General features: G+C 36.5%; 1 protein-coding gene and 1 long non-coding RNA gene across 2 annotated transcripts in view; both read right to left on the reverse strand.

Moving 5' to 3' along the window:
* The window catches only part of RWDD1 (RWD domain containing 1), a 24,747-nt gene continuing 3,835 nt past the window's right edge, over positions 1-20,912 (reverse strand). The window contains exons 2-7 of the mRNA XM_028117090.2: positions 16,538-16,603; positions 10,539-10,669; positions 5,733-5,876; positions 5,284-5,416; positions 4,695-4,757; positions 1-2,340 (exon numbers count right to left, since the gene is read on the reverse strand). Coding sequence (XP_027972891.1) covers positions 2,219-2,340; positions 4,695-4,757; positions 5,284-5,416; positions 5,733-5,876; positions 10,539-10,669; positions 16,538-16,603 — 659 coding nt within the window. The 3' untranslated portion in view covers positions 1-2,218. The remainder of the gene's footprint in view (positions 2,341-4,694; positions 4,758-5,283; positions 5,417-5,732; positions 5,877-10,538; positions 10,670-16,537; positions 16,604-20,912) is intronic.
* LOC148164058 (uncharacterized) overlaps positions 17,503-20,912 on the reverse strand; it is a 5,460-nt gene continuing 2,050 nt past the window's right edge. Inside the window, exon 3 of the long non-coding RNA XR_015768313.1 lies at positions 17,503-17,590. This is a non-coding gene — a long non-coding RNA (uncharacterized LOC148164058). The remainder of the gene's footprint in view (positions 17,591-20,912) is intronic.

Genomic DNA, 20,912 nt, shown 5'->3' on the forward strand with positions numbered 1-20,912 from the left:
GCTATTTGAGGTAGTTTACTACTTTGTGTTGTAACACAAACAATGGGCTAGCACATAAATATTGAAAACCCACAGTCTCCTTTCTCCTAGAATCCAAGAATGCATCTCTTTGCTTTTTGGCACATACATCTTTGGAGTTTGTGACAGTATAATCAATGAACTCATCCTGTGCATCCATAAGAGATGTTATTCATCACTCTTCCTGGTCTTACCTCAACTAGGAAATGTTCATGTAACCTTTTAGATGTGTTTGCCTTAGATCAGTATTTATCCATCTTTTTCCTAAGGCACCCCTGCTGGCAGAAGAGTACGAAGTAATGCAGAATCCAGAAGCATTATGCCAAGCTGCAGATGGCAAACAGAACATTTAACTGTTATGTTTAACCTTTAAAATGCATGACAATTTTTCATTCTATTCCATAATTCACTCATTCAGCAAATATTAAATGCCTATTCAGTGCCAGACATTGTCACAGGGATACAGCAAAGAATACACATACTTGTATTTGTTTTTAATCTTATATTTTATGCAATTTAGCGTAAGTAGAGAAACAAAAGCAAAAATTATCCCAAATCCAAGTGCAAAACTGATAATCTGAGATGGCTAATTATTGCTTCAAATACCACCAGTCATGCTTTTGCACATCCTGGGATTATGTGTGCTCCAGTTTGAGAAGCAGAGTCTTTGGTTAGTTCCCAGAAAACAAAAGAAATATTATTATTTACTCCAGATGAAAATACTTGGGAGTATCATTAGAACTAACTCTTTGCCTTCACTTCCATACATCAGGTTCTGCCTACATTCTAAAATGACAAAGGCAGAATCTACTTCAATACCTACAGAAAATGTAAAAAACCTATACTTTCAAAAAAAAAATCATGTGTGAGGAGGAGGTGGAATCAGTCTTGACACTTTAAGGTCCAATCTTTATTGACCTCACCACTGCATTGTCCATCATTGCGTGTCTCTCCCTTAATTAAAGTGCTCTTGAGTTCTCAACGCAGCTGCTGATCAGCTTCAGAAAGGATCTCTCCTTAGAAAAAGTTAATTTTCACATGAAAGAAACTTTCAGACTTGTCCCTGCAGAGATCTGCTGAACACTCCTGGTGTTCCCTTTTATTGGTCAGAACCAAAGCTAGTGAAAAAGTATTACATTCCTCAATGATAGTTTTGTCTTAAATAGTTTGATTTTAGCCACAGGTCTAACTCCAAAAATAAACATGGAATTGATCTGCTTGTGCTTGTGGATATGTAGTATATGTACTTTTGAAAGGAGGCAGTGATTTGCAATAGCACAAGTGATCTCCTATTAGGATTAAGATTCAATTCTCCAACTGCAGTGACTGGATAACTTGCATGAAGCCTGGCTCTCCTACCTGAAGTCCCCAAGTCAATCATTCCAAATTATTACAAAAAAGGTCTCATATGTGCATTAATGTGGATATGTGTTCTCTTGCAGATAGTGTACAACCTCAAGAATTCAGATCTTTTCAGACTGGCTAAATTAGAAAAGTAAGGGATCACAAATATACATATATTTCACAACTACAGGATAAGGAGTATGCAATGGAATAACCAGTGTCAACTGGCATGAGATTTCACTGTTTTAAAATTCAGATTAAGGTCAGTGTTTAATAACCTAAACTGAGAAAAGCCTAGGAGTACACACCTTTTGATAACGCCACAGAGGATGCTGATTCAAATACTCCTCTAAGACTAAAGTCCACTTTAATCCTGAATATAATTTGTTTCTGGTTTTGTAAAGACGTAAACTTATCATGCCCCAAGGCTAGAATCCAGAAGGTTTAATGTTCTCTTCACCTCTGTCTTCTGATATTTTATATTAATGATGGCACTCAGAAGCATAAAGCCACCACTGTCTCCAGCACAGGAATTCCAGGTTATTACAATTCCTTGTATATGAACACACATCTGTGCACAGCTGCATTCTATCTTCAAGTCTTAGTGTTACAGGCTGGGTCTCTCTCTAACACTAAATGATTTTAAATATATGACCTTATTCCTACCAATCAGAGGAACTGGACATTTTATATTTGAAACTTTAAGGTCAGTTTATTAAGTTCAATGATGAGAGCTATCAGAAGAATATTCTCCTGGAAATTATTTTTTCTTAGAAAAAAAGAAAGAAAAATCCACACACCAGCACAGCCACAGATGCTGTGGCAGTCGCCCCTCTGTGCAGACGGGGAAGGCCCATTAGTCAGTCAGATCACTGTCCGGGTCAGCAGGGTTACAGTCAGGGCCGTCCTCATCGTCGTCTAGCTCCACGTCATCCATTTCCTGGAACAGAGATTCATCTACCTCCACACTGTTTCCAGCTGCAAAAGACAGAAGATTTCACCTTCAGTCTCATATTCAGGAGTAAAAGACACAACTCACTGGCAGCACCAAACACAAACTTCCAGATGTGCAAGGGAGGTGCCAGTGATGAAATCCTAAACTACTACTGCAAATCACAGCAACAACGGTCTGCAGCGGTCAGCAGAGACACACATTTTAAGAGCAACTTCATGCTTCCAGCTTAAAAAAAAAAAAAAAATCCAGTTATTAAAAAAAGCTTTCCTAGAATGAATTATTTATGATGTGGCATGTTTTAAGTTGAAGATGACGGTATATCCTGGTTAAACAACCATGGGGCCCGTACCAGGAGTCTTCCAGCATTGGCAGATAGGTACATCATTCAAGCTCAACTACACTTGTTATTTAATTGATAGATAGATAGAACTTGATCTTCACTCTCACTTAGTTCCCCTTATAACCAATGGTATGCCTTTCTCAAATTCCAAATATCTGAGCCCTATAGGAAGCAATCCCTCGGCCTTGCATCAAACATCTTTACTCTTCAGTTTGTCTGAAGTACATAAAGGTGGGAGAGTACAGTACTCTTAGATGACCAAAAATTGTTCATCTTCCTTTCCTGGCAGACTCCAGCCCACTCACATTCAATTCAATGAGAATGAGTCTTGCTTCATGCCTATGAGCAGTTCAGTAATAAAATACACCTTTGCTAAGTCCAGGCCAAAGAACAACTCACTGTCTCTGGGAGAGACAGGCAAGTTCCCAAAACAGATGACATCTAAAATATCTTTGCAATAAATTTTAATCCAGCAAGAAGAAAAGGGGGCAGGATGAAGCAATTATAGGTAGAGGTATATGCAAAGGGAGAAAGAAAAAATAAGACTTTGAATACTTCTAACTTGAACACAAGATTCTTTAGGAAAAATATCTGGAGATATCATAGGTGAAGGCCAAATTGAAGGATTGTCTAGGTCAACCTTTTTCTCTAAGCAACAGAGAACCATCAAAAGATTTTAAGGAGAGAAGTATCATGATTAAACATGAGTTTTAGGAATGCCACCTCAGGGGCGGTGACTAAAGACACCAAAAAGAGGAAGAGACTGAAGCAGGGAGACAATGTAAGAAGCAACCACAAACACCTGGGGAGGGGGGGGATGATAAAACCCTAAAGTTAGGAGGAAAGAGTTGAAAATGTCTGGAAAAGACACTTCTGAAGCAGAATCAACGGAGAGCTTTTGGTTAGTTCCTGGATATGAAGAGATACTTGATCTGTTAGGGTAAGGAGTCAAGGATGAGTGAAGACAGTAAAACTTCTCAAGTGCAAGAGAGAATGAGACACAGCTTTTTGGTTCCAGAATTTCTCAATAAAATAGGAGAAAAACAAGCTAGTAAAGTGAGAGAGAGACAGATGAGGACAACCTTGCTGGGTTTGTCTGTCTGTCTGCTTGCTTGTTTGTTTGGGGTGTTTCTGTTTGTTTGAAGACTTTTAATGTCCTGGAGCAAGAATGCAGTAAGATATATAAAACAGAGTGGTGAGTGTCCATAAGGGCCCAGATCAAGTTAAGAAGCATGATTTGGCAGTGAGGCCACACCAACATTGCTTCTTAACCTTTTCCAGAAGACAGTCCAGGAACAAAACTGAAAGGCCAGAATGCTATAGGATCCCCAACTGGCAAGATGAGCATGAAGGCCAATGAACTGCAGAACTCTAGGGTGCGATCCGAAGTGTGACTGAGTATAGAGCCCAGTTTAAGAAACACACATAGGCCATAAGCTCCATGAGGGCAGGGAATTTGTCTATACTGTTCTCTGCTGCTATATCGTCGGCAACCAGGGCAACGCTTGGCTTACACTAGGGGTGCAATAAATATCTATGCATGGATGAATAATGGACAGAAGACTGAAAGAGGATAAAGTTTAGGATAAAGAGAAGGAAAGCATAAGGAAGTAGGTGTTCCAGATAGTAAGACTAGTATGAAACATAAGATTTTGGTTAGAGGGCATGAAGAGTTCCAGATATGAGGTCTTTATAAAGTTCCATGACCATGAAATAATTTCCACAGATTTCTGATACTAGAAATTTGGGTAAACCAGGCCACCTGACTTACGGTGGCCTGGTTTACTAGTTATTAAAGACTAATGTGACCATAGTTGTTTACTGCCATCTTTGATGTTGCTTGTTACCAAAAAACTTTAAAAGATACATTGCTATAGTTTAGTGTATAAATAAGTCAAGCATTAAAATTTATTCTTCAAAATGTACTTGTTTATAGCCTTGGGAGGACAATTTTACATTAAGTTATCACTGTGATTTTCATGGTTTAATATTAAAAACAGTGTATTATGTACACGTGGAATCTTAGTATTATCTTACCATCTTCCAAAAACTGGATATCAGATGTGTCAAGATTATGATCTGTTTCAAAGAGCTGTTTCCCTAAAAGAAACAAGTATGTTTAATTCATATTTTTCCTATATGTTCCAGTTTCCCACCTTTCCAGTTTTCCTCCATCTTCCCTACAATCCTTTAAAAAAATAAAATAATCCAAGAAAACAAGTCAAAAACCTATTTTTCTATGAATTTCAATAAATTTATCAATTCAGTAAGTAGCTAAGAGGCATGTGATATGTATCTGCATTAAAATGGAACAAGTGAAAACCCAAGTCTGCTTCAGAGCCCCAGAAAAACAAATACATCTGACTCTACCACTCTAACGCTTCTGATTCTGAATGTCGTGGTAGAGCTGTATCTTAAGATCTATCCATTGAGATATTTAGATCAGATATAAGCCATAAAAATTAATCATAATTATGAATGAAGAAATGTCATCATGTAGACAGAATGCTTTCTCTTTTTGTCCTAGATGCCCAAGTATGTTATGTTTTTATAGAAATCTGTCCAAATGATCCTCTTGTTGTGCAAGAATATGGAACAGCCTGGGCAGGGGAGAGGGGAGTCATACCACTTAATTTATTTTTTCCTGCTTGTTCTTCTTCTTTCATTCGTTTCTTTTTAATTTCCAAGAGTTCTGCATCAAACTTGGCCTTCCAACTTAAGAAATTCTCGATTGTAACAGGAGTGCCATGAAATAATTGCTTAGAAAATAAAAAAGATGTGGTTAGATAAAGGAGGCTTATAATTTATAATAAAATTGTAATTTATAAAGAAATAATGTATATTTCTTGATCTTACCCGCATGAGCTCTACTAACCTTTATTAATCATTACCCATGCTATGTGACCAATGCAGTGACTTCTAAAATCTTATGTAGCAAAATTTAAGTAAAATTTACTTTTGTTTATTTTGCGATTGCCAAAAAAATTACTGAAATTTCTAAAAACAAAAAAACCCACAACCAAAAAAAAAAAAAAAGGAAACAATAATGAAAGAAAACCCAGCTTTATAATATACCTTTTCAGCTTCCTCTGCCTCTTTTTCTTTTTGTTTCTTTTCTTCTTCTCTTCTAGTTTTTATTTGATCTACTATTTCATTTAGTTTTTCTTGCACAGCTGTCACTAAAGTAAAGATCATCACCATACCAAGGTTTTCTTCTGCCTATGTAACCAAAAGAAAGGTTGTAGTGAGAAACATACTTCTCAGAAAAACAAACAAAAAAACTAACCAATGAAAAAGTGTTTCATCATAATCACTAAATTCCATACATTTATAATATGATGACTAATTCAGTTACACCATAAGTTCAGACACCTGGATAAATGATCATTTAAGAATTGAGCACAGGGGCACCTGGGTGGCTCAGTCGTTAAGCGTCTGCCTTCAGCTCAGGTCATGATCCCACGGTCCTGGGATCAAGCCCCACATAGGGCTCCCTGCTCGGCCGGGAGCCTGCTTCTCCCTCTCCCACTCCCCCTGATCGTGTTCCCTCTCTAGCTGTCTCTCTGTCTTAAAAAAAAAAAAAAAAAAGAACTGAGCACATACATACATATATATGAGTAACTATATATTAAATTTAAAGACATGTAATTTGCTACATCCAACCTGAAACAGATATCTTTTTACTAATTTGTTTAAGAACTAGAATTCAGAAAACCTTTCCCTTTTTTTTTTTTAAGATTTTATTTATTTGCTAGAGAGAGAGAGAGTAGAGTACAAGCAGGGGGAGTGGCAGGCAGAGGGAGAAGCAGGCTCCCTGCCGAGCAAGGAGCCCGATGTGGGACTCGATCCCAGAACCCTGGGATCATGACGTGAACTGAAGGCAGACGCCCAACCGACTGAGCCACCCGGGCGTCCCCAGAAAACCTTTTGCGAAGAGCAACTAGTAACATGAGTTCTTCACCATATTTTCATGATTTAGATCTTTTGGGATATTTTAAAGAGCTGTGACAATGAACTGAACTTTGAGGCCAAAGTGATTTTCTAATATACAATAATAAAGAATATAGGTAATTTTGGTGATTTATCTTTACCTACCTTTTCTTCTTCAATTTGAAATGGCTTAAAATCAAATATAAAAGTTCTCCAACTCATGAAAGGGATATACAGTTGACCCTTGAACAATATAGGTTTGAACTGCACAGGTCCACTTACATCCATTTTTTTTCCAATAGATACAGTATAGTACTATAAATGTATTTTCTTTTATGATTTACTAATAACATTTTCTCTGCTTACTTTAAGAATACAGTATATAGTACATATACCATACAAAATATGCGTTAATCAACTGTTTACGTTATGGGTAAAGCTTCTTGCCAGTTAGTAGTAGTTCTGGGGGTAGTCAAAAGTTACACACAGATTTTCGACTGTGTGGAAGGAAGGTCAGCGTCCCTTAGCCTCTGTGTTGTTTAAGCGTCAACTGTGATTCAAAAGCTATTTGGAAGTTGGTCATTTGAAAGCAGATTCAAGTAAAACAAGGTATCTTGCTTATCCACAGACACAAGATACAGTTTGAAGGAAACAGACCAAACACCAAAAAAAAAAAAAAAAAAAAAAATCCCAAATATACAAGCCAGACAGAATCTCCATCCTAGAAGCAGAAGAGATTTCCAACCACTCCTTTGACAGGGCTGGTCTCAGCGGCATTTGAGTAGGTATTTCATCCCGTGGGCCCTCTCTGAATACAAGGCTTCAAGCTCCTGTGATTCTCTTCTGGGGGCTTCTCTGTGGTGTCTCCATGCTAACCATCCTACATCTGACTACACAAACATCTCTCTTGAATGCCAAACCCATATTAAAACCGCCCAGTGGACAGCAATATGATGTCGCACAGGCACGTGAACACTAAAATCATCATCTTCTCCACAAAACCTATTTCTATGTTTCCCAACTCAGAGAACCAAACCACCAACCACCCAGCACGAACACTCACATCCCATCATAAGCTCTATCGCTGCCTCTAATCTATTCTTAAATATCATTTCAATCTGCCTACTGTTCTCTATCAACATTGGTATTACCCTAACCCAGGGCACCATCATCTTCAACTTCAAATATTACAAGAAACTCCTAACTGGTTTTCTTAAAACCTGTGGTCTTGTCACCCCTGACATCAACTTCTCAAGCCACTCAATACATACACATAACTGATCTAGTCAGTCTCTTGCTTAAAACTCAACAGCTTTCCAAACCAACCAGGAGCAAGAACATATTTTTAAAACCGTTCAGAAGACCCTTTGGGAATTAATCTCTTTAGTTCCATCACATAAGATCACTAATCTCAAATTCTAAACTCAAGAAATTTAGTATGACTAGAAGTTCTGGAAGGAAATATTGATCTCTTCTCTCCCTCTCATCTCCATGACCCTTAACAAGCTCGCTCCTCTGCCCTCTCTTCTCTTTATTGCCTGGCAAACTCTTTCTCTTGAAAGCTTCTCCAGTGCCTCAAGTCTACATCCACTCACAGCATTTTTCTACACAGAATAACAATTTCCAATTTGTTAGTCCACATTCCTCAGCAGAATATAAAATCTATGAAAGAAGGGATGGTGTCTGTCTTGGTCACTTAACTTAATGCTTGATACATTTCAAAAACAAATCCCAGTAGGATCTCTTTTTTAACAACTTAAGTATTCCAATAGAAAAGCAAAAAAAAGAACCATTTATATGAAATGACAACGAGAAGTCACACAGATTTCCACATCACTACTAATTAAAGAATTTCAAATTATGATTATATACTATTTTCATCTTGTTATTATTGCTTTTCTTTCTAAATGAAAAAATCTAATGTTAGCAGATGTGGGCAGACACCTCAATGGCTACAGTGAGATCGTAACTTGGCACAATCATTTTGAAGGTCCATTTGGCAATGCGTATGAAATTAAGTATGCATAACCTTTAACCCAGTAATCTTACTTATAGAAAACACTGGACTAGTATACTCATCAATAATATACTTTCCTCATTTATTCAAAAAATATCTGAGTGTCTACTATATGCCAGGCACTAGGGATTCAATGGAGACTCTGCTCTAAGGATTTACAAATAGTGATATATAAGAATGTCCAAAGGGACACCTGGGTGGCTCAGTTGGTTGGATGTCTGACTCTTGATTTTGGCTCAGACGTGATCTCAGGGTTGTGGGATCAGGCCCCACATTGGGCTCCACACTGGGTGTGGGGCCTGCTTGGGACTCTCTCTCTCCTTCTGCCCCTGCCCCTCCCCCTCTAAAAAAAAAAAAAAAGAAGCATGTCTAAAGAATTACATATTAAATCAGGTTAAAATGATAAATAATTGTTTCAAAAAGGATAGGTGTAATTACACATACATACAGTGAAATTCTATGCAGTTATCAAAAATGATGACTCATACATGTTTACTAAAATGGAAAGATACCCACATATATTGTTATGTGAAAAAAAAGGATGTTATAAAACATTATATACAGAATGATCTAACTTGGGGTAGAAGAGGAGTACTATGAATATAAGCATAAGAAAAAAAAGTCTGGAACTATATCATACCAAAATGTTAATAGGCAGTTATACCTGGCTGGTGAGATTAAGAGTAATTTTAATTTTCTCTTTCATGAGTTCCTATACTTTCTGAGTTTTTTATAATATGAATTTACTATTTTGATATTGAAAATCAATATAATTTGGAAAAAAAAGTACAAATATCCCCTCAATATATCTGATCTCAGGTAAGTATGAGAAAGAAATCAAAATTTCTTTTCTGCAAGGAAGGAGCTTGAGGGCAAATAAAATATAAAACACATAGAAAGTAACCACTCAGCTCAAATAACTTACATTAATAAATGACTCAATATAGCATACTGCCCCAGGTTTTCTGCAGTGTTTTAAAATGAAGCATTTTAAGTCAAATATTAGAATTAGTATAATCTCACATGGGGTAGCAGAATGAACAGGGCCCAAGATAAGCACAAATTCATGCTTGATCTATCTTCTTTCACTCTTCATTCTCTAATAGCTCCAGATATTTTTAAAATATCGGCATTCAGAGGACCAATAGTCCTTGAAATATACCAGTCACATTTAAGGTGTAGATATGTTTTCTGTCAATTCTTCTTAGAACAAACAAACAAAGCTAGGACTTCTGTTTATAACACTGCGGAGTAAAGATTTTACTTGTCCCCCCTACTCCCTATTCTGAAGAATCCATGAAAACTCTCAACCCAAGCAAGACAGAGTTTTAAATTCTGGCTAAGCCCAAACTATGGGGAGCCTATCCTACCACAGAACTAGCCAAGAATTTTCCAATACCCATTTTGCCTTCACAACCCCCGCTCTCAGAGGGATCATAAACCCTGATTGCTGCTCATAAGCCTCAAGAGACGGAAAGATAAGAAAAACAAAACAATCACCAGTCCTCTTCCCAGATTGCAGGCAACTAGCCTGCAACAGGTCAGAGGGGTTGGGAGTTTTAATTTTTTTAAAAGTCAGAATTTTTAACTGCACATGGGGCTGGACCTTCTGAGAACCAGATCAAAAGTGTGTTTAAAATTAAAGTACTTACCAGACATTTTATTAACTAAAAGTCATGAGGCTGACTGAGTTTCAAGAGAAGGGACAACTTCTCTTACTCAAATTTTAAATGTACAATGGGAAACAAAAATTAAGATGTTCTGTGAATATATCTATACATATACATATATATATATAGAGAGAGAGATACATCATGAATTCTCCTTGTTCAATGTACTGGTTATACATATTTACTAGCATTTTCTTACTCTTGAAATTAATGTATACTATTTAAGGCCAATAAAAAATGCCATTACGAAACTTATTTCCTTACCTGTAATGCTAATAGTTTTAAAATGTCTGAGACATCATTATCTTCTAGATTTTCCTGGGAGAATATTTCATAAAGAGGAGCTTCATCTGGGTATTTTTCACTGTATGTAAACTTGAGGGTAGTCTGGACAGCTAAAGACATAAGATAAGAGTTTGATATGAATATCTTAAAATGTAGAGGTCAACATTTTTGTTGAATCAGTAATTAATTTACAACATGTCAATGAAACGTAGCACAACAGATTTTCCTGCAACGAAAAACAAGGTTACTATGAGATCAGACAGATAATCGCTAAGATAAATAACACATACTGCGAAGATAAGTGAAAACAAATCATGCGAATACCAAAAATCACCTCAAACACATGAAATACATTTATTACTTATGAATATTTTACCATATTGCATACCTGAGAAAGAGGATGGATAAAAGCCACTCTTTTTAAAATCCTCCTTAAGATGAACAAAAGGCACAGAATACACAGAAAAAAAATACTACCTTAGGCTTATTTTCAGGCCTCTACCAGAGTCAGTGCCCAGTGAGGAAGATCTTGCGTTAGTCCTGGAGTCTATATTTCTATATGCACAATGCCAGCAGGGCACTGCTAAGGGGTTGCTAGATGACACGGTTTTGAGATAGGGTTTAAGAGGCTGTCTGAGAAGCTTTTAACCTGACTCATTTATACGTTCTTGCTCACTCTTTTGGCCTGTATCAATGCATACATCTGATATTTGTATAGGAATGGGATCCTTACAGGCAGATCAGTGCAAGGTATCTCTCTATAGACCAACTGGTGAATTCTCAATTCCAACCAGGCAATTTGCAACTAAGCGGCAGTGCTAGACATTTTCTGTTAAAACTTAACTATTCACAAAAAAAAATTAAAATTAAAAAATAAAACTTATTAATCACAATGATCCTTTGTCTAGACTTTGCCTTTCTTGTAAAAACTCACATTTTAATTATTAAAAACTCCTGATTTTGATATTTTAACTCAAATCTAGATTCCTCCCCATAAGAGAAAAAAAAAACACCTTAAAATGTGCGAGTTTGATATTTTGTTTTAATTTTTGTGTATGATATCAATAAGGAATTTTATGAGTCAATGGATATAAGAGTGTTAACCCAAATAGATAAAATCATGAATGAAAGAGGAGAGATCACAACCAGTATCACAGAAATATGATTATAAGAGAATAGTATGAAAAATTATATGCCAACAAATTGGGCAACCAGGAAGCAAACGAATAAATTCCTAGAAACCTACAAACTACCAAAACTGAAAGAGGAAGAAATAGAAATTTGAACAGACCCATAACCAGCAAAGAAATTAAATCAATAATCAAAAATCTCCCCACAAATAAAAGTCCAGGGCCAGATCGTTCCCAGGGGAATTCTACCAGACATTTAAAGAAGAGTTAATACCTAGTCTCTTCAAACTGTTCCAAAAATAGAAATGGAAGAAAAACTTCCAAACTCATTCTACGAAGCCAGCACTACCTTGATTCCAAAACCAGACAAAGACCCCACTAAAAAGGAGAATTACAGGCCAGTATCTCTGATGAACATGTATGCAAAAATTCTCAACAAAATACTAGCAAACTGAATCCAACAGCACATTAAAGGAATCATTCACCATGATCAAGTGAGATCTATTCCTGGACTGCAAAGATGGTTCAATATTCGTAAATCAATCCATGTGATACACCACATTAATAAAAAAAAGGATAAGAACTGTATGATCCTCTCAATAGATGCAGAAAAAGTATTTGACAAAATGCAGCATCCATTTTTGATAAAAACCTTCAACAAAGTAGGGATAGAGGAAACATACCTTAACATCATAAAGGCCATATATGAAAAGACCCGCAGCTAATATCACCCTCGATGGGGAAAAACTGAGAGCCTTTCCCCTATGGTCAGGAACAAGACAAGGATGTCCATGCTCACCACTACCATTTAACAGAGTATTGGAAGTCTTAGCCTCAACAATCATACAACAAAAAGAAATAAAAGGCATCCAAATTGGCAAGGAAGAAGTCAAACTTTCACTATTTGCAGACATGATACTCTATGTAGAAAATCTGAAAGACTCCACCAAAAAAATTGCTAGAATACATGAATTCAGCAAAGTTGCAGGATATAAAATCAATGTGCAGAAATCTGTTGCATTTCTATACACCAAAAATGAAGCAGCAGAAAAAGAAATCAAGGAATCGATCCCATCTGCAACTGTACCAAAAACGGTAAGATACCTAGGAATAAACCTAACTAAAGAGGTAAAAGATTTATACTCTGAAAACTATAGAATACTTATGAAAGAAATTGAAAAGGGCACAAAGAAATGGAAAAATATTCCAAGCTCATGGATTAGAAGAAAAAACACTGTTAAAATGTCTATACTACCCAAAGCAATCTACACATTCAATACAATCCCTATCAAAACACCACCAGCATTTTTCACAGAGCTAGACCAAACAATCCTAAAATTTGTATGGAACCACAAAAGACCCTGAATAGCCAAAGCAATCTTGGAAAAGAAAAACAAAACTGGAGACATCACAATTCTGGACTTCAAGCTACATTACAAAGCTGTAGTCATCAAAACTGTATGGCACTGGCACAAAAATAGACACATTGATCAAAGGAACAGAAAAAAAACCCAGAAATGGACCCATAACTACATGGTCAATTAATCTTCGACAAAGCAAGAAGGAATAAAGAATATCTGATGGGGGGGGAACAATCTCTTCAACAAATGGTGTTGGGAAAACTGGACAGCAACATGCAGAAGAATGAAACTGGACCACTTTCTTACACGATACACAAAAATAAATTCAAAATGGATGAAAGACCTAAATGTGAGATAGAAAACCATCAAAATCCTAGAGAACATAAGCAGCAACTTCTCTGACCTCAGCTGTAGCAACTTATTAGACACATTGTTGGAGGCAAGGGAAACAAAAGCAAAAATGAACTACTGGGACTTCATCAATATAAAAAGCTTCTGCACAGTGAAGGAAACAATCAACAAAACTAAAAGGCAGCCTATGGAATGGGAGAAGATATTTGCAAATGACATATCTGATAAAGGGTCAGTATCCAAAATCTATAAAGAACTTATCAAACTTAACACCCAAAAAACAACTGAGTTAAGAAATGGGCATAAAAAAAATAAAATAAAATAAAAAGAAAAGAAATGGGCATTAGACATGAATAGACACTTTTCTAAAGACACATACAGATGGCTAACAGACACATGAAAAGATGTTCAACATCACTCACCATCAGGGAAATACACATCAAAACCACAATGAGAAACCACCTCACACCTGTCAGAACAGCTAAAATTAACAACATAGGAAACAACGGATGTTGGTGAGGATGCAGAGAAAGAGGAACACTCTTGCACTACTGGTAGGAATGCAAGCTGGTGCAGCCATTCTGGAGAACAGTTTGGACGTTCCTCAAAAAGTTAAAAATAGGGCTGCCTAGATGGCTCAGTTGGTTGAGCATCCTCTTGGTCTGGGCTCAGGTCAAGATCTCATGGGTTGTGGCACAGAGACCATTGGGCTCTGTGCTCAGTGCAGAGCCTGCTTGGAATTCTCTCTCCTCTCCCTCTGCCCCTACCCACCCCCCCCCACTCTCTCTTTCTGTCTCTCTCTCTCTCTAAAATAAATAAATCCTTAAAAAAAGTTACTGTATGGTGACTAACATAATAAAAAAATTATTAAAAAAAATAAGAAACAGAACTACCCTACAATCCAGCAACTGCACTACTAGGTATTCACCCAAAAGATACAAAATACAGATTCGAAAGGGTACATGCACCCCAATGTTTAGAGCAGCATTATCAACAATAGCCAAACTCTGGAGAGAGCCCAAATGTCCATCGACTGATGAACAGATAAAGATGTGGTAATAAACACAACGGAGTATTACTCAGCCATCAAAAAAAAAAAAAAGAAATCTTGCCATTCGCAATGATATGGATGGAGCTAGAGTATATTATGCTAAGTGAAATAAGTCAGTCAGAGAAAGACAAATATCATAGGAACTCACTCATATGTGGAATTTAAGAAAGAAAACAGATGAACATATGGGAAGGGGGAAAAGAAAAAAAAAGAAAAGGGAAACAAACTATAAGACACTCTTAACTACAGAGAACAAACTGAGGGTTGATGGAGGTAGGTGGGTGGGGGATGGGCTAGATGAGTGATGAGTATTAAAGAAGGCACTTGTTAATGATGAGCACTGTGTGTTATATGTAAGTGATGAACCACTGAATTCTACTCCTAAAACCAATGTTGCACTGTATGTTAACTAAGTAAAATTAAAAAAAAAAAAAAAAAAAAAAAGATTGTTAGGCCAATAAGGATACACAGTGTCTTTTGGCATTTTCTTTCTTAATTAGCACATTTCTAATTTTATTGCTAGAACAAGATTTTTTTTATACATTTATTGATTTTACTATTTGATGTAATAGACATTCATTACAGAAAATTTAGAAATATATGAAGGGGGAAACAAAATCAGTAATAATCCCACCATCAGGAAAAGATCACCAAAAGTAATTTTTAAAGGATATTTTAAAGTATCTTCTATACATTTATTTACATTTCAAAGTATAAAAGAATACAAAGGTTGTATTTGAGATTCTTTTTTTTTTTTAAAGATTTTATTCATTTACTTGACAGAGAGAGGCACAGCAAAAGAGGGAACACAAGCGGGGGGAGTGGGAGAGGGAGAAGCAGGCTCCTGGCTGAGCAGGGAGCCTGACACGGGGCTTGATCCCAGGACTCCGGTACCACGACCCGAGCTGAAGCAGATGCCCAACAACTAAGCCACCCAGGCGCCCTTGTATTTGAGATTCTTTGTATAAAACCTATATATATAAATACATATAGAAATAAATAACTGTGTCCAACATCTTTTTAATTCAGATTTTAGTAATAGCTCTTTGCTAATCTCATTTTCAGTTGTACAAGACAGATTTAGAGTTATCAATATCGCTAAAATTTGCATTACTGACTGCTCATAGCAGAATTTCAGTTGACTAGCTTAATGCTAAAAAAAAAAAAAAAAAAATCCTTGGGGTTAATGCCAATTTATGGAACATTTTTACCAAATCCCAAAATTAACTGGACTAATGGTGGAAATGAACTTCAGATCCTCCCCTAACATCTGCCACATTTAAATCAATCTATTTAATTGTAAATTATTGGTTTTACAGCTGTTTTATTTCCATCAGTATATTTATCTTAGTTCTACAGTTGTATATTAGTGGCTTTTACCTGTTTTATGTATAAATATATTTAAACTACAGTACAATATCCATTCTAAAGAGAGAGAAAATCATAAAGAAAGACATTTATCCAGTTTAATTTTTTTTTTTATTTTATTTATTTGACAGAGAGAGACAGCGAGAGAGGAAACACAAGCAGGGGCAGTGGGAGGGAGAAGCAGGCTTTCTGCTGAGCAGGGAGCCTGATGCGGGGCTCGATCCCAGGACCCTGGGATCATGACCTGAGCCCAAGGCAGATGCTTAATGACTGAGTCACCCAGGCCCCCCATCCAGCTTAATTTATAAATAAACAGCAAATGTCCAATAAGCAATCTAAATATCAAAAGAGGAAAAACAATCATGGAAAAATAACATGGAATACCACATAGTCACTGAAATATGCATGCATTCAAAGTCTCGCTTTAGACAGTAATCTTCTACCTTTTCTCCATTTGCTATATTGTTAATGTTTCTTTTTCACTTTTTAAAACTAAGTTCATTGTGTCAGAATATATCTCACTGACTTCCTCTCTCTCTATAAGTCATGTTTACATAGTAAATGTTAATTAGAGATTCACAACATTCATGCTAGATTCCTAATAGCACCTTACTTATTAGCACCTTCACATCTTCAATGCCCAACATAATGGCTGCAGAAGGAGTAACATTCCTGAGAGCAACTTAGGAAAACCACAGTATTTTTGATTGGACTTACTTTCATCATTTTCTCCAGCCTCAGATGTCACAGTAATGGTGAAACTGGGTGGATTTTCTGATAATACTGCAAGAAAATATACACAGAGATTAAGTTATTAATATGCTTCCTAAGGCAAATACTTTTCTTATTAGCAAAATATCACTACCCAGTCCCGAAAATTGATCCCTAGTCTGTATTTCCATTTCCACAAATACAGACTGAACCATTCAAATGATAAAACACTCGTCAATTTTCTATTTAAATCTAGGGTTATCTTTAATTTGAAAAAAAAATACCTATAGTAGATAAACTCTTGGGAGTTTTATCAAATCAATTAAAATAATTAATTTACCTTTTAATTCAAAATTTCCATCTATACAGGGAAAACTACATTCTAAAAAATTCCCAAACAGAATGACAAAAAAAGTTTGATGTTTCATGAAACTATCCACTGATACTCAGTATTATCACTAATTTTTAAATTTATATATTCTAAGGTGTAATTTAGAATCTCCATGACAAACAATAAATATTAATTTGTTAGAGTTTGTGTCTTCTAACTATTTCTTTCTCCCACATCATCCCTAGAACCAAACTTTATTCTTTCACCAGTTATTGAGTCTCAACAATCTTTCAAGGAATTATAAAATTAGCCATAAATCCAAACATCAAATTGCTTACAATTTGTTAAGCAAGTCAAGACATGCAAATCAACATTTATATAAATAAGAAAGCATATATACCATTTTACAGCCTGATACCTGATAGTATATATGTTTATATCTCTTCCCCTGTAAGAATACTATAAAAATTATGAGAGCTCCTAGAACAGTGCCTGGCAGTATCTAGAAATTCAACAAATTCTGGCTAAATGGCAGAGCCAAAACAATGAAATGAAAGTAGAAAAACAAAAACAAATTAAACTGATATTCAGAGCCATTAGAAGAGTAAACAAGAAAAATGCAGGCCACCTGTAATTGCTGCTGAGCCCCTGAGAAAAGCCTGTGCCTCACTGCAGCCCTGGGAAGCACTGGCCCCTGTCAAGGTTGGCAGCAGCTCAGCAACCTCTTTCTGAAATGAAAGGGCAAGGAGATCTCTGAAGAAGTCACCGAGGAAAATACTCAGCTTTTCCTACTCAAGAACTTCTGAAGCTTTCATAAATATTCATTATCAATAAAATTTTCAAGACATATGCCTTCATTTTAATTGAAGTTTAAAAGTACCTGAAGCATGATGAATATCTATGATTATTATGAAAGTATTTGTCAAGAAGATAAGACTCACTGGACTCAAAGTATAACAGGCCTCAGATAGTCCAGCCCACGCTAAAAAAAGTCCCTGAAAGGTAATTATAATAAAGGTTTTAAAATATGATTGACCCTTTTTTTGACAAATGTGTATAAAATATATTTGATGCATTTCTACTTCTTTTCATGACCAACTTTAGCATTTACATATCATAAAATGTAAACATAGCAACTACAGAAATAAGGGTTCAACTCAATGACAGTCCAACTGATTACCCCTTTAAGGACTCCATGAGCCATAATTTAAGGGTTGCCTATACCTAGTAACAGCTAACATTTATTGAGCACTACTTTGGGCCTGTGTTGTACTATGCATTTACACAAAGATCCTTTAATTCTTACACCAAGACCACGATTTTATACTGTTACCATATGACACCAAATTTAAGATACTATCAACTATGAGATGCATTCTACTTTATGTACTAAGTGAGAAAAAAAAATCTGCCAATTAAACTTCAATATGTAATCGATTATAAGACAAATTCCTATTTCAGAGATGTTAAAACATACAAATGTCTCAGAACTAATTAAATATAGTATTATCCCAATTTCATAGATGTGGAAACAGATAAAAGAGCTCTTAAATAATCTGCCCAAGGTTATTCAGCTAGTAACTGGAAGAACTGAATAAACTATATTGAGTTTCATGTAAAAAGAAAATGTTTTTTTCCAGCTGAGAAATTCCAGCAAAGTCACTTGAGCTAGACCATGAATTAAGGCATTTGGTAAGTAAAGATGGAGAAAAGAAATGCAGGCAACAGAAACATGGCAGCAAGGGTATAATGGTGGAAAAGTTTAAGGAATATATAGGGAAGAAGAAATTATTCCATTTGATGGATGTATATGTGGGTGAAGAAAACTAGTTGAAAAAATACTGCTGAAAGTTCAGGTTGTGGACAATGAGTTTTTTTTAGCAGCATGGGCAGAATTGTATTTCTAATCATAGGAAAGTAAGTCTAGCAACAGGGCATAAATTGGAAGGAAAGAAACAAGACTAGAGGCAGGATGAAACGAGACAGCTATTAAAATCATCCCAGCAAGGTTAATGAGGTTCTGAACTAGGTTAGCAGCCACGGGAATAGCAGGGAACAGGTAGGACTCTACATTCCAAATTTGCAGGCAGAGGACGGTAGCGCAACTAACAAAAACAAAAAATACAAAAGAAAGATCAGAGATGATACATTTAGATGACACAAAGAACTTTCAGCTGGAGATACCAAGTATGCAATATGCAATCAGAAATGGGCAAATGGAGCTAAAGCTATTAGACTAAATGAGATCACCAGAGGAAAAAATAGAGAAATAGGGCCAACACTGGCTTTGTAAGGAATTCTAAATTTGGGAAACAAAAGTATGAGGAGGAAAAAGTGCCAGAGACAAAAAGAAAAGCAGCAGCCATGAGAGGTCAAAACAAACTCGAGAAGTCTATTTTATTTGTGAAGGCATCCTAACTATTGCGATCCAGGTATGGTATGGCACTGTCTACAATGTGTACTATATGGGTCTGTCTAGCCCTATCAGGGGGAAATGGGTGATGAACCACTGGCTTGAAAGATCAGATCTAAAAATCCCTAACAAGGCCCTCTGTAATCTGGCCCCTGCTCACTTGTCAGGCCTCATTTTTCACGACTCTCAGTACTCACTTTATGTTTTAGGCATATCAAGCCACTTTTCCTTTAAATACATTTTGCTTTCAGAGAGTCCTGCTTCATAGTCTCATTCACTTGTTAGCTCCTCATCACTCCTCAGTTCTCCAAAACAACCAAGACCCTCCCCTTTTCCTGTGCTCTGGCTGCATCCTATGCATTCCTCCATGAAAGAATCGTCACACTATGTTGTAAATTACTTATCTGATGTCTTTTCCCAACTAACTGAGATTCTAACAATGTATATAATAAATATTTGGTAAATGAGGACTTGGGATGCTAGCAAGAACATCACTGATTTGCCTGACCTTGGGAAACATACAGAATAGAGGCAAGACAGACAAGAAAGAAGTTGATAAACTCTTAATCCACGAGAAATCATGATGAGAGGCATGTTCAGCAAAAGAACTGGAATGAAGAACTGTGGGACTACAAAGTTTATGGACAGAAAGAGGACTTTCAGAAGGCAAAATTCTAAAGATGGCATTTACAAGGTGTGGCTATGCCCCCATAGAGTTGAAGGAAATGGAAATCAAAACTGTTCATTGATAAAGACAAGGAATTATGAAGCCATATTATTAGAAGAATCAGCAACTAAGATGGTAAATCTCTAGTAAAGAATAACATATATTTAACAGTTATAAAGTATTTGCATACTTTGTACTACTTCTCATTAAACACACATGGAAACTGAAGCTTGGAGATGTTATAGGAGTTGCCCAAAGACACAGAGCTCATATCCCCTACACCAAGCTGCCATTATAGAGAAAAAAATGTGAGCCAAGAACAACAACAACAACAAAGGATATTGGAGAACACTACTTATATCCCCTACTATCTACTCACCCCAACTTCTAGTTACACCACTTTGAACTGAGCATATTAACCACGCAGAATAAAGACTGTATTTCCACCCTCCCTCCCAGTTAGGTCTCACCAAATGACCAAGTTCCAGCTAATGAGATGGAAGCAAGTAAGTCCTTTGACAGTTCCCAGGAAATTTACTTAAGAAACTGCAGTCTTTGGCTTCTCTCCCCCCCCCCACCAATTCCTATATCTACCCTACTGCCTGGAAAGGAATGCTGCCATCTTCATCATGAGGTAGAGACCACATCTTAGGAGTGACAAGGAATTAAGAAGCAGCCTGGGTACCTGAGGAATTCCTGGACTAGAGCCACACAACTATCTCTTATGCGCAAAAGCAAAAAACTTTTACCTTTTTTAATTTATTTATTTAGAGAGAGAGCATGAGTCGGGGGAGAGGGGAGGAATTTCAAGCAGGCTCCGAGCTAAGTGTAGAGCCTGATGCAGGGCTAGATCCCACGACCCTGAGATCATGACCTGAGCCGAAACCAAGAGTCAGACACTTAACCAACTGATCCACCCAGGCACCCCTAAACTTTTACCTTTTTGCTTTTGGGGGTTTTCTGTCACAGC

The sequence above is a fragment of the Eumetopias jubatus genome, unplaced genomic scaffold (genome assembly GCF_037043125.1).
Source record: "Eumetopias jubatus isolate StellerSeaLion01/CBP00866 unplaced genomic scaffold, mEumJub1_p1.0 scaffold_6, whole genome shotgun sequence".
In the NCBI taxonomy this organism is placed as follows: domain Eukaryota; kingdom Metazoa; phylum Chordata; class Mammalia; order Carnivora; family Otariidae; genus Eumetopias; species Eumetopias jubatus.